At 34.8% G+C, this 18,493-nt stretch overlaps 1 protein-coding gene across 1 annotated transcript; it reads left to right on the forward strand.

The window, feature by feature from the left end:
• Positions 1-2,500: 2,500 nt before the first annotated feature.
• Positions 2,501-15,428, forward strand: LOC100378497 (cystathionine beta-synthase-like). Its single transcript, XM_002742212.4, has 14 exons — positions 2,501-2,593; positions 4,416-4,571; positions 5,082-5,191; positions 7,341-7,475; positions 8,052-8,336; positions 8,521-8,612; positions 10,301-10,472; positions 11,073-11,178; positions 12,411-12,494; positions 12,800-12,934; positions 13,491-13,599; positions 14,019-14,103; positions 14,352-14,468; positions 14,772-15,428. The coding sequence occupies exons 2-13, from the start codon at positions 4,459-4,461 to the stop codon at positions 14,444-14,446; spliced, it is 1,521 nt and encodes a 506-aa protein (XP_002742258.2). The 5' UTR covers positions 2,501-2,593; positions 4,416-4,458; the 3' UTR covers positions 14,447-14,468; positions 14,772-15,428.
• Positions 15,429-18,493: the final 3,065 nt, after the last annotated feature.

Genomic DNA, 18,493 nt, shown 5'->3' on the forward strand with positions numbered 1-18,493 from the left:
TGCAAGAACCAATGACATTTTTTTTATATTTTTTTTTCCTCAGGTGTTCGAGGGCGTGATCACCTGGGTCAAAGGTGAGACCAACATGTGGTCTTTTGTTTACTACTTAGCGGCTGTGTACCTGCGCGTTTATTCGGTGTGTATTTGGATATTCTAATCTTGGTGTTTTTCAAGTGATTTATCTAGGTACAATCCAAATACAGTTGGTGTGTCTTGTTTACCTGAGATTTGCAAGAATCTGAGCTGGTCAACGTCGTAGTTTTTTTTTTCATGTGGTTGATTACTGGTATGTTGATTTCCCATTTTAGAGCCATGTTTTCAACTTTTTTCATCATTTTCATATAGCAATATCGTCATATGTTAACATTGTCGTCTATGGAGTTTCAATTAGTGGTACGAGACCTCAATATACAAACTCAAGCTGCGTTGACAGTTATTATAATCCAGAGTTAGCGGGACCAGCGCAATATAAACGTGACCTTGATAATAAGATTGTGTTTTCCCCGAGTGCTCAAATAATAGAAGCTGACATTTTTTGACTAACATGTAATTGAAACACAAGACCAAATTATTAGATGTATTATAAAAGAGGCTATTCAATATGGGCAAATGATTTGCTCGAGCCATTGGTAAATTTATGGAATTGATTTTGCTGTGACAATGTATACATGTATGAACAATTATGTGAATATGGTGTTGTGTGTTATAGCTAGTAGGTGATGTCTTAAGTCTTTTGGATCAAGAGGGGGAGGTTAAAGTACTTGATCGGAAAGAATGATTATGAATGGCTTATTTGTACTTGACTGTGACCCACCCACCACTTGTAATTTGGCCGGTTGCTATTAGACATCACTAGCATGACTAGTTGGAAGACAACCATGTAAGAATAATGTGAATAGAATAATTGTCTGTAATGAACTAGAAAATAATCTTTTTTATCTTAACCAACAATAAACAACAAGTTTACAAAAACATTCGAGTAAGAATAAAGTAAGAATAATTGTCAAGTTTAACCAATAGGAGGTACAGGTGATGGTTGAATTATCTCGCCTGGCAGAAAATAAAAAAAAAAGTAAGTGGTAAGATTATATAAAGGTAATGAATTATTTGAGTAAGGTGTTGAGTAGAGGAATGTTCAATAGGAAGAACATTGTTGAAATAGATAATGCTTTGGAAATGAGTGGACTTACATAATTAAATCTTGAGGCACATTGTAAATAACTGGCGAGAGAATGCTGAAAGCACTGCCACATCCTCCCAATGAAAATAAACACAGGTTATGCACATTTACATTATAATTTACATGAAAAAGTACGAACGAGTACAGCCAGCCTTGCCTATGTGGTGAATGAAATGCAATTATTGCATGGCTTTCTGCTCAATATTATACAGTGTGTGGTAGCCTACGCCGAATAATCAATGGCGTGGTCACAAATGATCATGAAGATTAATCATGATCACATACTTCATATACATTATAACATTACATTAATGGGCAAAGACTATAAATCATACCCATGCCCTAGACATGGCTACATCCGATGCCATTCTTGCAATTTCATTATTGCTAGCTGCATAGACCAGACTAATGTACAAGTATTTAAACATATCGGCCTTATTTTGGTTTTAGATGCTATTTGATTGAGATGCATCGATACAACTGTGGCCGTTTAGGACCGGTAGGTTAGGTAATTGTTACTAGTCGCACCGTGCTTGTGCACATCACACAAATCATACGCGTTCACAGGTCATAGGCCTAGTAAATCGCTGTCATCATTTATGTACAATGCAATATTTGGCGATCTATTTTTGGCCATAAGATTCCCTGATTCATGACATCATGTGCCAATAAATCCTGAAAATCAGCTTTGCTAAGCGATGATTCGTTTAGAACAAAACACTGAATGATCATAGCATAGTGTGCAGATTTTTAGAGTTAAGAATATATTAAAATTTGTGGAAAAGGACAAGAGCTCTTACCTTTAGTACAATGTACGGCGTCCTCGGCTGGCTGGCAAAATAATCTACGTCATCGAAAGATGCGTGCACGTGTAGTGTGGACAATTTCCATGACGCTGCATAGCATGCGTAGAGTCGACTTCACGATTTTTGCCTATCAATTTTTTCAACAAATAATTCACTTTTTTCTTCTCGGAAAACCTCGTCAATTTTATTTTATTAACCTGAACTTTGTCTTGACAGCGCAAATTATACCCAAATAAGCGTCTTTGGTTGATTTCTGGTACCCAAAATTGATTCTCGGCTCAGTCCTAATTACGCATTTAGGAATGACCTGGTAATTCAAAATTGACCTCGCATGAAAATACTGCCGCCTACGTCGGGTCCCGGGATCAATGCGTCCAGTGTCATTGAACTGAGGTGAACGATCTCGAGGAACGACCTAGTTAATGCTTTGGTTAGCTTCACTTATTTCCGTCGTGCCATTGTTGACAAAAGTATCACATGACATGCGATCTGGGGTTCACAACCTCTCCGTTGTCACCATTTCTGTGTCAGTGTAGTAGTGTATCTGTTCGTCTGTCTGCGTGAAGTAAACGACATATTTGAAGCAAGTCAAGTTCACATTGTTAAGGTACATACTATCAACGTTTATCGGAAACTTCAGTTTACATTTCGCTCATAAATGTATTGAGGAGGCGCTGTGTTTCAGGCATAAACAGTGTGTTTGTGATCACAGTGATGTCTGGAGGTGAAGGCCGCCTGACAGTTGGCATATGGTGGTCAGATGTTAGGCTTTAACACGCAGTGATATAATTTTGTAATCTTGACGAGTTAGAAAAAATAGGTAGTCACGTACACATAACTAGAGCACACCATTCTTGTAGAATAGCTCGCCCGACGCTTTTAAAATCCAGTGCTGCTTTGAAGCATAATGCGCATGCTCATATTTACACGCTTGTAGCAACGTTTAACGCCACGTTGCCTCTGACTCAAATTTAAAGTTGGACACATCAAACGCATTTAGGTATATTGCATCCTTTAGCGGTCCGAGAAGTATGTATCAATAATTGTATAATATTAGGCTGATCTGTAAAAGACATGCCTGGAGTTGACCTCCAGTGATGGTCATTTGACGACTATATACTCGTTTAAGGTAGCGGGACTATTATTTGCATACTTGTTTTCATCTTCTACTTCTGACTAAATGACTACAAATAGACCCGGGAAAGTATATATTTTTAGAATCGCCAGACTTCAAGCTTTTCACAAGTGTATTTTGCATGCCCGTATCTGCAATCTACGACGCGTTACTCAATCAAAGGTGAAAAATTACTTTTTCTGTAAAAAAAATAATTACGCATTTATGCTGGCGATAAGAAGTATTTTTTTCACTTTTCCTAGTTGTTCAATAGTCTGGTAAATTGAATGTGTCTGGTTAGTTTTATTCAAGCAACGCGTTTTAAAAAATAGTGTCCTGAATTTCAATTACTGTTTTAGTCGCATTGCCCCCAACTCAAACCACAACTCGTTGGTAAATAATCGATGAAATAGTTTGTCTGGACACATTTAAGTTCCTCTCATTGTCACCTTATAGCTGTGAAAATTTGGTGTTAATCCGACGACAATAAGTATACGTTATTTTTTGTTAAAGACCTTGTATTTTGAAAAACATAAACTCCTAGAAAACGTCCATGAAGTAACAGCAAAGATTTTCAAGCTTGTTTATCGGCACAATCAATTTGTTTTCCCATCAAGGTCTGTTTTACCATGTGTAGGGACATCCAAATGTGTAAGGCTATTGGAAACCAAAAAAATAAAGGAATGGGATAGCTATAATTGGATAAATTCGGCATATGAAAACACCAAAATTAATGATTTTTTTTCAGTGGCTGTGTGACCTTGTGTCTGACACATTCATATGCAAATGACTAATCTGTGAAACAAACCACTCAAATGTTTGGAAACACTCATTGTGTGTCAGATAGCTACTGGTAACACATCCTAACATTGCTTTGTCTTGAGTTTATCTTTGAAACTTATAGGCACACAGATTAAACCTGTGTTGTTGATTTTGGAAAACACTACTGAGGCTGCCTTGCTTCCCTTCAGAAAATCTACATTTTAACCAACTTACATGACATTCTATGTTATATTGACTTCATCATATGAAAGTGTATAGTGCATTTCATCAATTAATAAATAAATGTGAAAATCGTAATTTTCAACACAAATAATAGTCTCGCTACCTTAAATCATTCATGCAAAGAAACTACTACTTACATGATATTAGAATGGTCGAGATGTAAGGAGTCAATTAAGAGTTACGGCGGTCATGGCATTAACAAGCTGTATTGCGAGGTCAATAGGGTCTCGTCATTTGATTTTTGGGGGTGGGCTGGGAGATTATTTGAAATAACTTTGCGGTTAATTAATTTTCTCTTGTTCCATTCCAGTCTATTATTGTCTTGCCTGGTCTCGGATACATCTTTTAATACGATGAATGAGAGAAATGATGGAAAAACGGAACAGGTTTTACCAAATACACCATCTAAATGTACATGGACCTTAGGAAGTGACATCAAAGAAAGTCCACATAAACATATTCCACTGTAAGTTGTTTTGTCGCTCTGAAAGTTTTTATTGTAAACACTGTTAAAGTAATGACGTACAGTCTTAAGTGGGAGTGAGTTGCAAAAAACTACCCTTTCCAGATAAATACACAGCATTTCGGCACCACGCGTACATGAGCATTTGCATATGTCTTGTATTAATGACAACATTGGGCATTGACTTTATTCGCTAATTGACATATAAGGGTAACAAATTATAATATTTGTGCTTAATAGTGGTATAATATGCAAAGTAAAATTAGGATTAGACGCATTCATATTATTTTTCTACAATCATGTTTGAATATGTGCTTGTATAACAATTATTACAAACATATGTATATAATAGCTGATTACACTAAGATGCACGCTTTTAAATGTATTTATTGTAATTTTCATCATGAGAAAATATTGTTATGTAAACAACATATAACATCATAACAAAGCAAGAGATGGGTTATTATTATTCGGCACAATATAACCATAAAAGAGATAGTGTTTTTATTACAGACCTGCCGTGGAAGAGAAAATACTCCCGAATGTTTTGAGTCGAACTGGAAACACGCCAATGGTGAGAATCAATAAACTCGGTAAAGATGCTGGGTTGAAATGTGAACTACGTAAGTACCACTGATCTCAGTATTGGTTGCCTGAGCCCTGATTAAAACAACTGCAGTATAATCATAAATTTGGCCTCAGAGTGCATTCACATTGGTATGTGATGTGACACACATTGTCTGCATAGAAGTAACTATTGAAAATACCTTGTATTTTTAGGGGGCGCTTATGAAGTACAGTTAGCAAAGGATGTAATCAACTGATCGATAAATCAACCAGCTATTGTTTTGTGGTAGACACTGTAGCTGACTTTCCAAAATATGGAATACAATCCTTAATATCATAGCTTATATATGTTCACTATGTCGCGTGATACTCTGTCGAGCATTGATTTCGAAAATGTCGTGGTTGTGAATTCAAATTACGTGTTTTGTGTATTACACACCGCATTATGCTTTTAATTTATATTTACCACCCCAAAACGACTACACGCAAATGACGATCATTGGGCGCATGCATTAGATGTATTTGACTTTCGGTTTATCGACGCACACATGGCGCAATATGGAAAAAAATACAGACATATAATTTCGACCGACACTACGTTTTTTTTCTTTTAAAGGGGAGTCCTCTCATATTTGCGCAACATTTTATGATATTTTGTTCATAATGTGATAGTACCCATTTTGTGCAAAAATTGTCAAATGACTTAGTTTTAAAGCGATGCATTTATTTTACACACATCATTGTAGCTGTAGATTTTTTACCGCAACGTACACGAGCTTCGAACATCTGGTGCGTATCGGAAACTAAATTGCATTTGTGAATACGACACGCCGTCTAATTAACCAATCAGAGGCCGTTAATTTTGACCAATCATCAGTGATATTAATGAACAAATTACAACCGAGATAACGTTTGCCTGCTACTTACTGAAGGTCATTTTAACCTACGAGTATATAATCTTATGTCTATTAGTTTTGTTGACTCTACGTAATAAACGTTGTTGCTGTTTCCTATTGTACTGATTGTATCTGTTTGGTAAGTATCGTTGACGTGATTTCAAAAACTACTGTTTTTTCCATATTGTTATAGGCGTGAATTTCACAGCGCCCGCACACATCATGATGATCTCGTACGCACATTTTGTTCACACAAGGTTGCAGTATTGTTAAGGATTAAAAGCTTGCACGTTTAGGCTAGACATAATAAACATATATTACAGGAATTTTATAAATAGATTGTTTACTAATTGCATTTAGTGGTGGCAAACCATGTAATGCTTTATCTGTGAGACATATCCCTGGTAATCGTGCCAACGACTGCAAGGATTGGCTGATCGCATGTTTACTCTAAGTGTGAATGTTATCAGCTAAACGAGTCAAAGTTCACAACGCGGAGTTCACAACAATAGAACGTGTGAGGTAATCGGAAAAAAATAACAAGACATGAGCACAACACTAATATGACTCATTGGTGTGTTGGTCTTTGTAGGTTAATTGGTTCATAACCCTCAATATATTTTGAACTTGTAAAAAAATTAACATATTGATAAAATCGCCAAGAAGTCGCTATATTAGTCGTCGCGTGTGACTCATCAATTAAATCATATAATCATTTTACTCTCTTGTTTCTTAAACAATTATATTATATTAACATAATCGTCCACAGTCATTTTATACAAGGTACACACTGTACAGTAAAGCGGGACTCGTCAAGCAACACACGAAACGATCTTCAAACTTGTATATCAAAGCTATCGATAACTATGCCGCCGACTGATAGCAGATACGTCTTTATTGTCAGCTGCAGAATTATAAAAAAGATGGAAGGTTGTCTTCTTCAACATGCTTGACATATTTCAACATGTGTGGGAACTGTTTCGTGACGATTGAAACGGTACTGGAACGAAATACATACCCCGGCACATCAACGAAAACCTATTGCGATGCTATGCGTGAAATCAAAGCGAGAATGGAATTTGTTTTAATTACTATACCAAAGCTATTTGAACCCCAGCCAATTAGCGACCATTTTCAATGCAGTATATGCATAGAGCCAGCACATTTCAAGGTCTTCAAAACCTTAATAAAAGAATGCGATGCAATGTGTAATCGGGACAGTGTTGGCAATTTGTATTGTATCCATAGACTGGCATACTCAATATATCAGCTCCCGTTTTTGAATTTATTATGATTTTTTTTGTTTCAGTGGCTAAGTGTGAATATTTCAATGCCGGTGGAAGTGTAAAAGATAGAATAGGCAGAAGAATGATAGAAGATGCTGAGGAAAAAGGATTAATTAAACCCGGTGATGTGATCATTGAAGCAACAGCAGGGAATACAGGTACAAGTTTCATTATTGTCTTTAAGCAATTCCAGTTTGTTGTTACCATATAAACAATTTTAATATTATTTTCATTTTGGTACGTAAATTCATAACTATGTACTTTACATTGCCAAGTTGTGATGACTATGGCATTTTGTGTGAACGTGTCGGATGGTTGTTATTTTGTATCTTGCTTTCATTTGCTATGAATGCTAGTAGTATTTGTAAATAACTTTCAGCACCATTATCCACATAATAATATAGGGTTATTACGAGGATACTGCAAAGTATGCATGAAGACAGTACAGCGTGATAATCGACCGACGGACAGTAATGTCGATGCGATCGCGTAATGTATTATACATCTTTTCCAGGAATACATCATGGGAATGCCGAAATCATTTTTAGAGGACGCTTACGCGTGTAATCGTTCCATATTTGGAATTTGCGTTTACTAATATGGTATGATGAAAATACCCAGTGAAATACCGCAAAATTACGACACGCTGTAACTTATGACGTTACGGTGACAGACGTATAATAATTTATGTTATTCAACCCCACCCTCAATTACCTTTACCCTTTTACTCGTAGGAATTGGTCTTGCATTAGCCGCATGTGTCAAAGGTTATAAATGTATTTTTGTCATGCCTGAGTACATGAGTATGGACAAGGTTGATATCCTCCATGTGCTAGGGGCAGAGATTGTCCGTTCTCCGACTGCAACAACGCTTGACAGTTCGGACTCCCTTTTTGGTGTGGCTCACAGCTTGAGTAAGGAAATTCCTAATTCCATTATATTGGATCAGTTTCGGAATGCAGAGAATCCGTTGGCCCATTATGATGAGACAGCTGAAGAAATATTATCAGCTTGTGATGGTAAGAAGATATATACATTCTTTCACTTTTTATTACTAATTTGGCGTTTGCATGTACACTAATTTCTAGATCACTACAATATTAATCTGGCGACCAACCGATTGATTTACATAATGAAGCTAATTCAAAGGAAGTAGTAAAAAAACAATAACATTATTGGCGGTATCTATTGTTTCATTTTTAGGTAAGTTGGACATGTTCATTGCTTGTACAGCTACAGGTGGTACAATTACAGGTGTGGGTAGAAAACTGAAGGAGAAATGTCCACAGTGTAAGGTGAGTATTTCTCTCTAAAATCTACATCAACACAATTGATTTTATTTTCATATGCATCAAAAGGTACATTATATTGCTGTAATATAGGCCTGTATACAATTTATGTAGGTGTAAGAAGGTTCATGAAATATTAAGTCATGTTTGCCATACTTTCATTAGGAGCTCATACCAAATAAAAAAGGCATATCCGGGCGAGATATTTAAATTTGAAATATGAAAAATAGTAAAATTGTATATTTCAAAAAATTGACCGATAATATAGGATATGAAAATTGACAAAGTGAAATCATTTCGGAATTTTAAAACTAATGTTCAGGGTGATATTATTCAGATCAATAACATAGTTTCACTGCCATGTTCGATTGTTTTAAAAATGTACAAATTTTCGCCATTTGTTTCTCCACGCACTTGCATCAATCTACGTGTAATTTTGCGTTTGGAATATATTGCGCAAGTATTTTACAAGAACTATAACGTGAACCCATTCCTTTATTAGACTGTTAATGGCTAATAATTCAGAATGTGTTGCTTATAAATGTCTTATGACCAACTTGATTTTTGTTGATCCGTGCAACAATAAAATAACTTTGATCTGTCATGTGGTTTCGCCCCAACTTAAATTGCTGGAAAATGTTAGGCATTTGTTTCTCATGAGTGCTTTAACAGACAAACATATTTAGCGTGTGTAGTTTATATTCTGCCAAAATGTATGAGAAAATAAAATAACATTGATCAGTCATTGGTTTGTCCGTCATCTTCTGGAAACAATCACAAATCGGGGCATCTGTTTACCATGAATGCTTCAACAGATCAACATATTTTTTTTATTGTAGTATGTCCGGTCAACGCTTTTTATAAGAAAAAAAATATGTTTCTTATGTAGCATGTTTAATATTTCAGGGGTGCAGAGCGATGTTAATTATTCATAGCTACTACACAATCTAGCTATTGTATTTTTTTTTATCTAAAATACATATTCAATAAATTGTTGCACCCATAGCGTGAAAACACTACAAATGCATGCTGAACTAATGAAATTAGTGTATATTAGTGTATATGCATATGCTATCGAAAGCCAATGCAATGCCCTGCGCATGATTCGTTATGTAGATGTGGATAGAGACAAAGTAATGTTAATCAGTAACTGTTTTAATAATTTTAAATTTGATTATATTGGCCTTCGACACATAGGGATGAATTGTGTAAGGGGACTGTCTATTTACGCATGTAGGCATAGTTAACTTAGTTATTAGGCTTACAGTTGTTACTAGTTTGCATATATTTTCGCTCACTTACATACAGAAACAATAACACAATTCCAACAAGTCGCATCGCGTTTAGATGCACCATTATGTATTATTTTACATGACCCAGACGCAACAGAAACAGAACATTCTTCCTGCTCCAGGTTCCATGTCAAAGTAAAACTAAATAAATCAGAGTCAAAATTTGATCTGCAGGATAATTGTATAGTACATTAAGTCTCAAAATTGGCAAATCTATACAGCAAGTGAAGGTGACATGAACTAGATGCAAAGGTCCTGCTTTAGATTATTATGATATGTAAACTGTAATATGCATGTCATTGAAAAAATGACACCCAATATGAAAAAAACATGTTTATGCATTATGTTTGTCTGTATAAATTGTCTTTAATTTGGATTTAATCTTTAATCTCATGTTTGTAGATAATTGCTGTGACCCCTGAATCATCTAAACGAAGTGAACTTGAAGGAGTCCAGGGTGCCTTTGTTGCGACAACTATGGATCCATCTGTAATTGACGAAAAAATAGAATGCAGTGACAAAGACTCATTCCTATGTGCAAGAAGACTGATAAGAGAAGAAGGGTTGTTATGTGGTAAGTTAACACAATTCATATAATTGACACTAATTAACATTATAACACATCACTCGTTAATACTGTACTGTAATTGGTCAAAACATGATCACGTGTTATTGTCTGAATTACCATAGTAGCGCCAAGGAAATTACTAGTTCCCTAGGGAGACTAGTACATCAATGAGTGCCCGGGGATGACGTCACTCGTCACCTGATCGTGTGATTTCCAATATGTCGTCTGCTAGTTCGATCGCTGGTATCGATGGTCGGCCTTGAAAGACTGGACAATTTAGCTTCAGTTCAGAAGAAGAGCTTGACACACTAGTAGAAAATAAAGATGCACCGAAGACGATGGACGCAATCAGATTTTCTAGTAGCGTCTTTACATCGTTTTGTGAAGAAATCGGGACACCGCTAGCAGACGACGAGAAGGAGACATGCAGTGTGTTTACTATTAATGATACAGTATGAACGTGTAATGTGGTATAAAACACATATTGCATGGCCTATGTGCTTAATATGACCAACACTAGCACAATACTAAACAACCACTTATTATAAGGGGTATTCAAAATATGTTTTTTTTGGTATATGAATATTGTATGACTTACACCCACAGGTGGCAGTAGTGGATCAGCTATGTCGGTCGCTCTGACAGCAGCTAAGGAATTAGACGCCGGACAACGATGTGTGGTTTTGATAGCAGACTCTGCCAGAAACTACTTGTAAGGGGATTATGCCATCAACATTTCACCATCATTGTCAATGTATTTCACCTCCTAAATATACTCTTTAACAGTTATAGCATATCATGTTACTTTTTAACACATGTTTATCACCAATTAACTGTGGACATTAATGCATAGATGGGTTTGGTAAAATCAGTGTAATTCAATAAGTTGCATCAGTTGCAAAACGCCCGTTTTGTAACCGAAATCGTCATGTAACTGTAAAGCCGTCGTTGATTGGCTTCTGTGTTGAATGACGATTTCGGTTTAACTAAACCTTGGAAAGTATCCTCTATGTTTTTCATGTAATTAGGTGTTTATGTGCATAAGTTTGAATTCGCCCGAATTGTGTTAGTGAAAGGTGTGCCTGCAAGTGCCCATTTTCAGTTTGACCATAGAAAGATACAAAGTCAGTCTGAAAATCCAGGCAAGGTTGGGTTACTGAATATGCATTCGTTTTTTATTTGGCCTTAAAAAACGTCTGTCCATTTACTCGAATGCAGTAACAGGTAACTCGCCCTTTAAATGCGATTCTTTCATTTGTTTAATACAAATATGCAAATGGTCGTTCACCCATACAGTTTTCATATACATATTTCACATCTTTACATTCTGAAATTCAAACTACATAATTTAAATTAATAAAATTACTGACCATTCCAGAATATAGCAGCCCAATACTGCACTTGGTGAGGTCAGGTTTACTAAAAATTAAATTCTTGACAGTCAATTCTACATACATTGCTAGTGTCACTATTACCTGCGACAATTGTTCAGACTTTGTGACCATTTCACGACTTCTTTTTAGAACAACAAGCCTGATTGTTTTGATATTACACTTATGGGTACCTGAGGTGGATTTCTCTCAGATTTGTACATTTAGTGATGATATCTTTAATTCTCTAATTTTGATGATTACTTTTGTAATTTTTGGTAAAAAATGATATTTTTGACTTCCTGTTAAAACCGCAAGTCCGATTGCTTGGATACTACACATAATGGTACTGAAGCTGAACCTCTCGAGTCTCTCCCAGATTTGTTCTTTTTGTGATGATATCTTCAATTCTTGAATTGAAATGTGCATTGCAGAGCTATCTTATCTGAGAGACTGCTTGTTATATAAACCCAAAACTGCAAGCCAGTGTAACTCAGTTGGACTAGTTATTATTTGGCTTTTTCATGCATAATTTCTCATATGCATAACAATATGTGATAATTGTTCATTGCAGGACCAAATTTATTTCAGATGACTGGATGATAGAAAGGGATTATGTGGAGAAAGATGGTGGTGGGGCATCAGCCGGTAAACAACCGTGAGTGGCTTGAATTCTACATTTACTTGGCAACCTTCGAACGAATAACATAACTATCTTATCACTAAAATAATACACCACACCCAGTATCATACATAACATAGGTATCCAGAATATAGTTTGACATGATGACGAAGTACGTGTACTCCCATTTGGTATTTTTTTTCGTCCAAAAACTGAATGGCAAAAAACACATTTGTGACATGTGTTATCAGAATTATCAGAATTTAGTATTGCAAATATAATCAACCAGCATTGATTATTCTCTGATATAATATTAACTAATGTGTGTGTGTTTTGTTTAGATGGAAGGATATGAAAGTATCATCATTAGATATAAAATACTCCATGACAGTATTATCGTCACATTCCTGTGAAGATTGCATCGATATTATGAAAAAAGAAGGATTGTCACAGATGGTTGTAGTGGATGAAACTGGGTGAGTCTTCATTACATTATCACCAGATACAATCAGTAGATGAGGCTGGGTAAGGTATATAATTTATAGTGTAGTAGTAGATGAAACAGAATGATTCATTAGCATATAACCGGAGTGGACTAAGCAAGATAGGTAAATCAATTATATCCAGGAACAGATGAAACAATAAGCACTGCATCGTGATTATAATACTATGTAATGTTTCTTATAAAATGTTTGATGAAAAACATTGCCTATAAAATCACACTACAAAAATCACATCTACATTTATTGAAAATATGAGAAATAAGAAATGTAGATGGAGTTACATACTTTCAATCGTAATCGTGGTTTGTTTGTCTCACTTTCGTTTTAATGTTTTTTGTTACTGTATGTGTTGTAGATGAATATATTATAGAAATGCAAGGCTGAATGAAATGTGGTGAAATTATGTCATCTTGTAATCATGGTATTATATGTTTCAAAATAAAATCTACCCCTGTATTATGCGATATCGAATGTTATGAAATTCAATGTAATACATGACCCTAATATAAACAAAAATTCTTAATTGTAGACAAGTGTTAGGTATGGTAACCCTTGGTAACATAAATGCCCAGTTAAAGGCTGAAAAGGTGGATAAATCTACTGTAGTGTCAAGCGTTACATACAAGCAGTTTCAAAAGGTACTAGTATTATATTACATCTTCCGCTAAAGAATACTAATAGAAAATATATTTGAACCATCTACCGAGCGTGTATAACAAATCTATTTTACAACATATTTTAATATTTTATTATAATCAACAGAAAAATACGTTACTTGTGTTACTTGTGGCACAATTTTCACCAGATAATAGACCAGTGCAAGATGAAATGGCTTTTTTGTCACTTTGTACTAACCTGATAGTCGAAATGGTGAACAATGGTCATTGGAAATGCTAATACAAAACACATTGTTTGCCAGTCCGAACGTTCACAAGCTTTTGAAATAAATATTTTACGTAACAGCTTTTGCTCAAATTCATTGTATGCTTGATATATTATCTTAGTACCGCACATATTCCCTACAGTTATTCTCATACTGAAATATATTGTTTTACAGATTACTTTGGATACTACTCTCGGCAAGTTATATCGCATATTTGATGCTGATCATTTTTCAATTGTAGTAAATGATCAAAAACAATGTAAGTGACATTTACCATATTCGGCTTAGTGTTTGTCTTTTCTCTGAAAAGGACACGAGTCAGAAGTACATATTAGATGACACACAGATGGGTGTGTATTGCGCCCTCTACTGACCGTTTTTAAAATTGCAGAGTAGCAGCGTTATATTGTGTGAGGCAGGGTCAAATCTAAACAGTGTATTTGACAGTTATATTTGGCAGACGGCATATTAGTTGGTTTAAAATATTTATTTTTATTTGTTTGATAGCGTCTGACAGTGATGACCCGTCAAAACAGATGTTTGCCATTGTGAAAAAATACGATCTCCTGAAATTGATCTCCAAGCAGCAAGAAGCTGAATAAGTTACCACTGTTTTCTGATATGGTTTGTATAATTATAGTACTATATTGTTTCATCAGTTCATATGTTATAGATTGTGTTATTTTATCATCCCTATACTCAAATACATATATGCGTAAACAATGATTTATTAAAGTTGCTATTTAATTTTCATAAAATTTCGTTAAGCACCCAGGGCAAGCAATGTTTGTGGCTAAGATTAATAAATGTATTTTTAAATACTATATTCAAGTATTGTGTTAAATGTTCACCATTTGGTACCATGGTAATGCTGTTTATATTTTCTATAATTGTGGCATATAATGCTTTATATCGTTGCACCAACAGGACACCACTGGGAATTTGAAGTTGTAATGATCCTGCTCAAGTAAAAGAATTGTATTTTATGGTATTTTTACGAATTAATAAAAATAATATTTTCATTTTGAGAATGTAGTTATAATTTACGGCTCCACAATTATAGTTAGGAAGTTGCTCTGTTTTACTTATTTGGTATTGTAGTAATGAATATGAAAAGTCGGCATGGCAAATAATATACATGTTTTTAATGTAGTTAGAAATATTTGTTTGATGGCGTCAGACAGTGATGACCCGTCAAAACAGATGTTTGCCATTGTGAAAAAATACGATCTCCTAAGTTACCACTGTTTTCTGATATGGTTTGTATAATTATAGTGTTTGTGGCTCTACGATTAATGAATGTATTTTCAAATACTATATTCAAGTAGTGTGTTAAATGTTCACCATTTGGTACCATGGTAATGCTGTTTATATTTTCTTTAATTGTGGCATATAATGCTTTATATCGTATATCATAGTTACAAATACACTTCTAATACCTATAATGACTTATCAATTAGTAGGCATTTTGCTAAGTATATCACCAATAAGACTGTAGTTGCTTACGTCAATATATGAAAACAAAATACTCTATGATCTATATTTCATGAATAAAAGTATAATGAATTGTTATGTTGTTATGAATATGTATATTCGTCATCATTCAATTGGTATTGCTTATTATTTTATATTACACTAGTGTACAACGTCTAGTCACACCTAACGTAAATACATTACATCTTTCACGCAACTCGCGGGATCTCGCAGTTGAACGGAGAATCACCTATTGTCCAAGTTGGTTGCGTCTCCTCAACTCTTTTATTTATTAAATTCATTGATATTCAAGTAAATTTCTTCACATTTGACTATTATCTGTAATTATACGAATAGAATATTTGTGCCAATAATCAGATTTTTTCACAGTGATAGGCCGAATATATATAGGGCAGGTAATTTTTTGGGATGTTCATCCTAGATTGTTTTTTCCCTAAACAATCTAACCCATGTATAAAATTGTGTAGTCATGTTCATTACTTAAATATGATAATGGTGAAATTATTCACTTTTAAGGCAGTGTTCCTGGTCTAATATTTATGCAATGGCATTTATGAAAGCTATGTTATACAGGGAACATAATTCTGTTTGCTTTCTTCAAAATAAAACTGAAAGCTCAGTAGAGAATATATTTTACTCAGTATCTCAGTCTCATTGTCATTCCAATTGCCTCAGAACAGCGCCCTCATGTGTTCATCGGAAATCGGAGATGTGGTATAATTTTGACCACGACTTTCAATCTCGTTTGAGTAGTAGTTGGATTGCACTTCGTTTAATATGTTTTGAGTATGTATATGAGTATCTTTTGGCGATATTTGACTTAATTTTAACTTGAGTAAATGTGTATAGTAGACAATAACCGTCCGTGTCGGCTTCTAAACGACTGTCTATCAGCGCATGAACTGAGTTTAACAACCCATACCTTCTGCACCTCTTAATCACCACCTTTATATCTTTAAGGTAGCGGGACTATTATTTGCATACTTGTTTGCATCTTCTAATTGTGACTAAATGACTACAAATAGACCCGGGAAAGTATATATTTTTAGAATCGCCAGACTTCAAGCTTTTCACAAGTGTATTTTGCATGCCCGTATCTGCATTCTACGACGCGTTACTCAATCAAAGGTGAAAAATTACTTTTCCTGTAAAAAAACATAATTACGCATTTATGCTGGCGATAAGAAGTATTTTTTTCACTTTTCCTAGTTGTTCAATAGTCTGATAAATTGAATGTGTCTGGTTAGTTTTATTCAAGCAACGCGTTTTAAAAAATAGTGTTCTGAATTTCAATTAAGGTTTTAGTCGCATTGCCCCCAACTCAAACCACAACTCGTTGGTAAATAATCGATGAAATAGTTTGTCTGGACACATTCAAGTTCCTCTCATTGTCACCTTAAAGCTGTGAAAATTTGGTGTTAATCCGACGACAATAAGTATATGTTATTTTTTGTTAAAGACCTTGTATTTTGAAAAACATAAACTCCTAGAAAACGTCCATGAAGTAACAGCAAAGATTTTCAAGCTTGTTTATCGGCACAATCAATTTGTTTTCCCATCAAGGTATGTTTTACCATGTGTAGGGACATCCAAATGTGTAAGGCTATTGGAAACCAAAAAATAAAGGAATGGGATAGCTATAATTGGATAAATTTGGCATATGAAAACACCAAAATCAATGATTTTTTTCAGTGGCTGTGTGACCTTGTGTCTGACACATTCATATGCAAATGACTAATCTGTGAAACAAACAGGGGCGGAGACAAACCACTCAAATGTTTGGAAACACTCATTGTGTGTCAGATAGCTACTGATAACACATCCTAACATTGCTTTGTCTTGAGTTTATCTTTGAAACCTATAGGCACACAGATTAAACCTGTGTTGTTGATTTTGGAAAACACTACTGAGGCTGTCTTGCTTCCCTTCAGAAAATCTACATTTTAACCAACATACATGACATTCTATGTTATATTGACTTCATCATATGAAAGTTTATGGTGCATTTCATCAATTAATAAATATATGTGAAAATTGTAATTTTCAACACAAATAATAGTCTCGCTACCTTAAAAGAACCCCACTTATTTATATATTTTTGTTGAGGTCAGACGTGTGTTAAGAAAGCATCGTCGTGATAAGGGTACTCCAGCGAGCGTACGGATGACTCTTACACATGGATGTGCCAGTGTCTTACCTCAAAGAAATACCCACATTTGTTCATTAAAGGTAGCCCAGCTTTATTCATCAAAACGGTCAGCTGAGGTAATGCCTTGCTGTCCACATCACACTTTCTATCTTACAAATCTCACAAACTCTAGCATTAGTCTCTAAGGCGTGGCAGATTAAACATGAGATCAACCAATCGTTACAGTCGTTGACGCGATCACGTGATTACCAGGGATGTGTCTCACAGTTAAAGCTTTACGTATTTACCCCACAATTGGTATTCAATGTATTTATAATTGCTGTAATATATATGTTTATAATGTCTACCCCAAACATGCATGTTGTTGTTTATAACAAATACTGCCAAGGCGTGTAAACTAAACGTGCGTACATGATGTCATTGATAACAACTCTATGCGTGTTTTGTGCAGAATCTCCGCGTATAAATGTTCGCCCGGTCTGTGCATTCGTATTTTTAACCATTGCTCTATTCATTTTATCGTATCATTCTGTGTATGTATGTTTATCCAGACTCTATGGCTTTTTATTCTAACACCCTGTCAATTATTATTATTATTATTATTATTATTATTATTATTATTATTATTATTATTATTATTATTATTATTATTATTATTATTATTATTATGTATATACTCCTGTATGTATTATTGCTTTATTTGCGTAACTTTTATATTTGGCAACATGGTCACAATATTATACGTGCGTAAATGAATTCAATCAGTACAGTATCAACTGTATGCAGTGTTAAGCAAACCATACTTGCTTTCAACGTAATATTCTGTATTCGCATCCCGCTCTCGTTATAAGCGAGACATATGTTGTACAAACAGTTTGCTGACCTACTTCGTCTATAAGTGGCCATGAATTAGGATGATATGGATAGACCGCACAATTTTACGAGTTTACGACAATACGCTGCATACTGCACTTTGTAGTCTTAAACCCATTATTGATGTTGAATA

This window comes from Saccoglossus kowalevskii, chromosome 5, assembly GCF_978046115.1.
Source record: "Saccoglossus kowalevskii chromosome 5, keSacKowa6.1, whole genome shotgun sequence".
NCBI lineage: Eukaryota > Metazoa > Hemichordata > Enteropneusta > Harrimaniidae > Saccoglossus > Saccoglossus kowalevskii.

What these genes read in the sequence shown, in the direction of transcription:
- LOC100378497 (XM_002742212.4), top strand. Translation starts at nt 4,459, where the DNA reads ATGAATGAGAGAAATGATGGAAAAACGGAACAGGTTTTACCAAATACA. An exon ending in GTTGTAGTGGATGAAACTGG is followed by an intron (nt 12,935 to 13,490) that starts GTGAGTCTTCAT and finishes TCTTAATTGTAG; the next exon opens with ACAAGTGTTAGGTATGGTAA. An exon ending in CATACAAGCAGTTTCAAAAG is followed by an intron (nt 13,600 to 14,018) that starts GTACTAGTATTA and finishes ATTGTTTTACAG; the next exon opens with ATTACTTTGGATACTACTCT.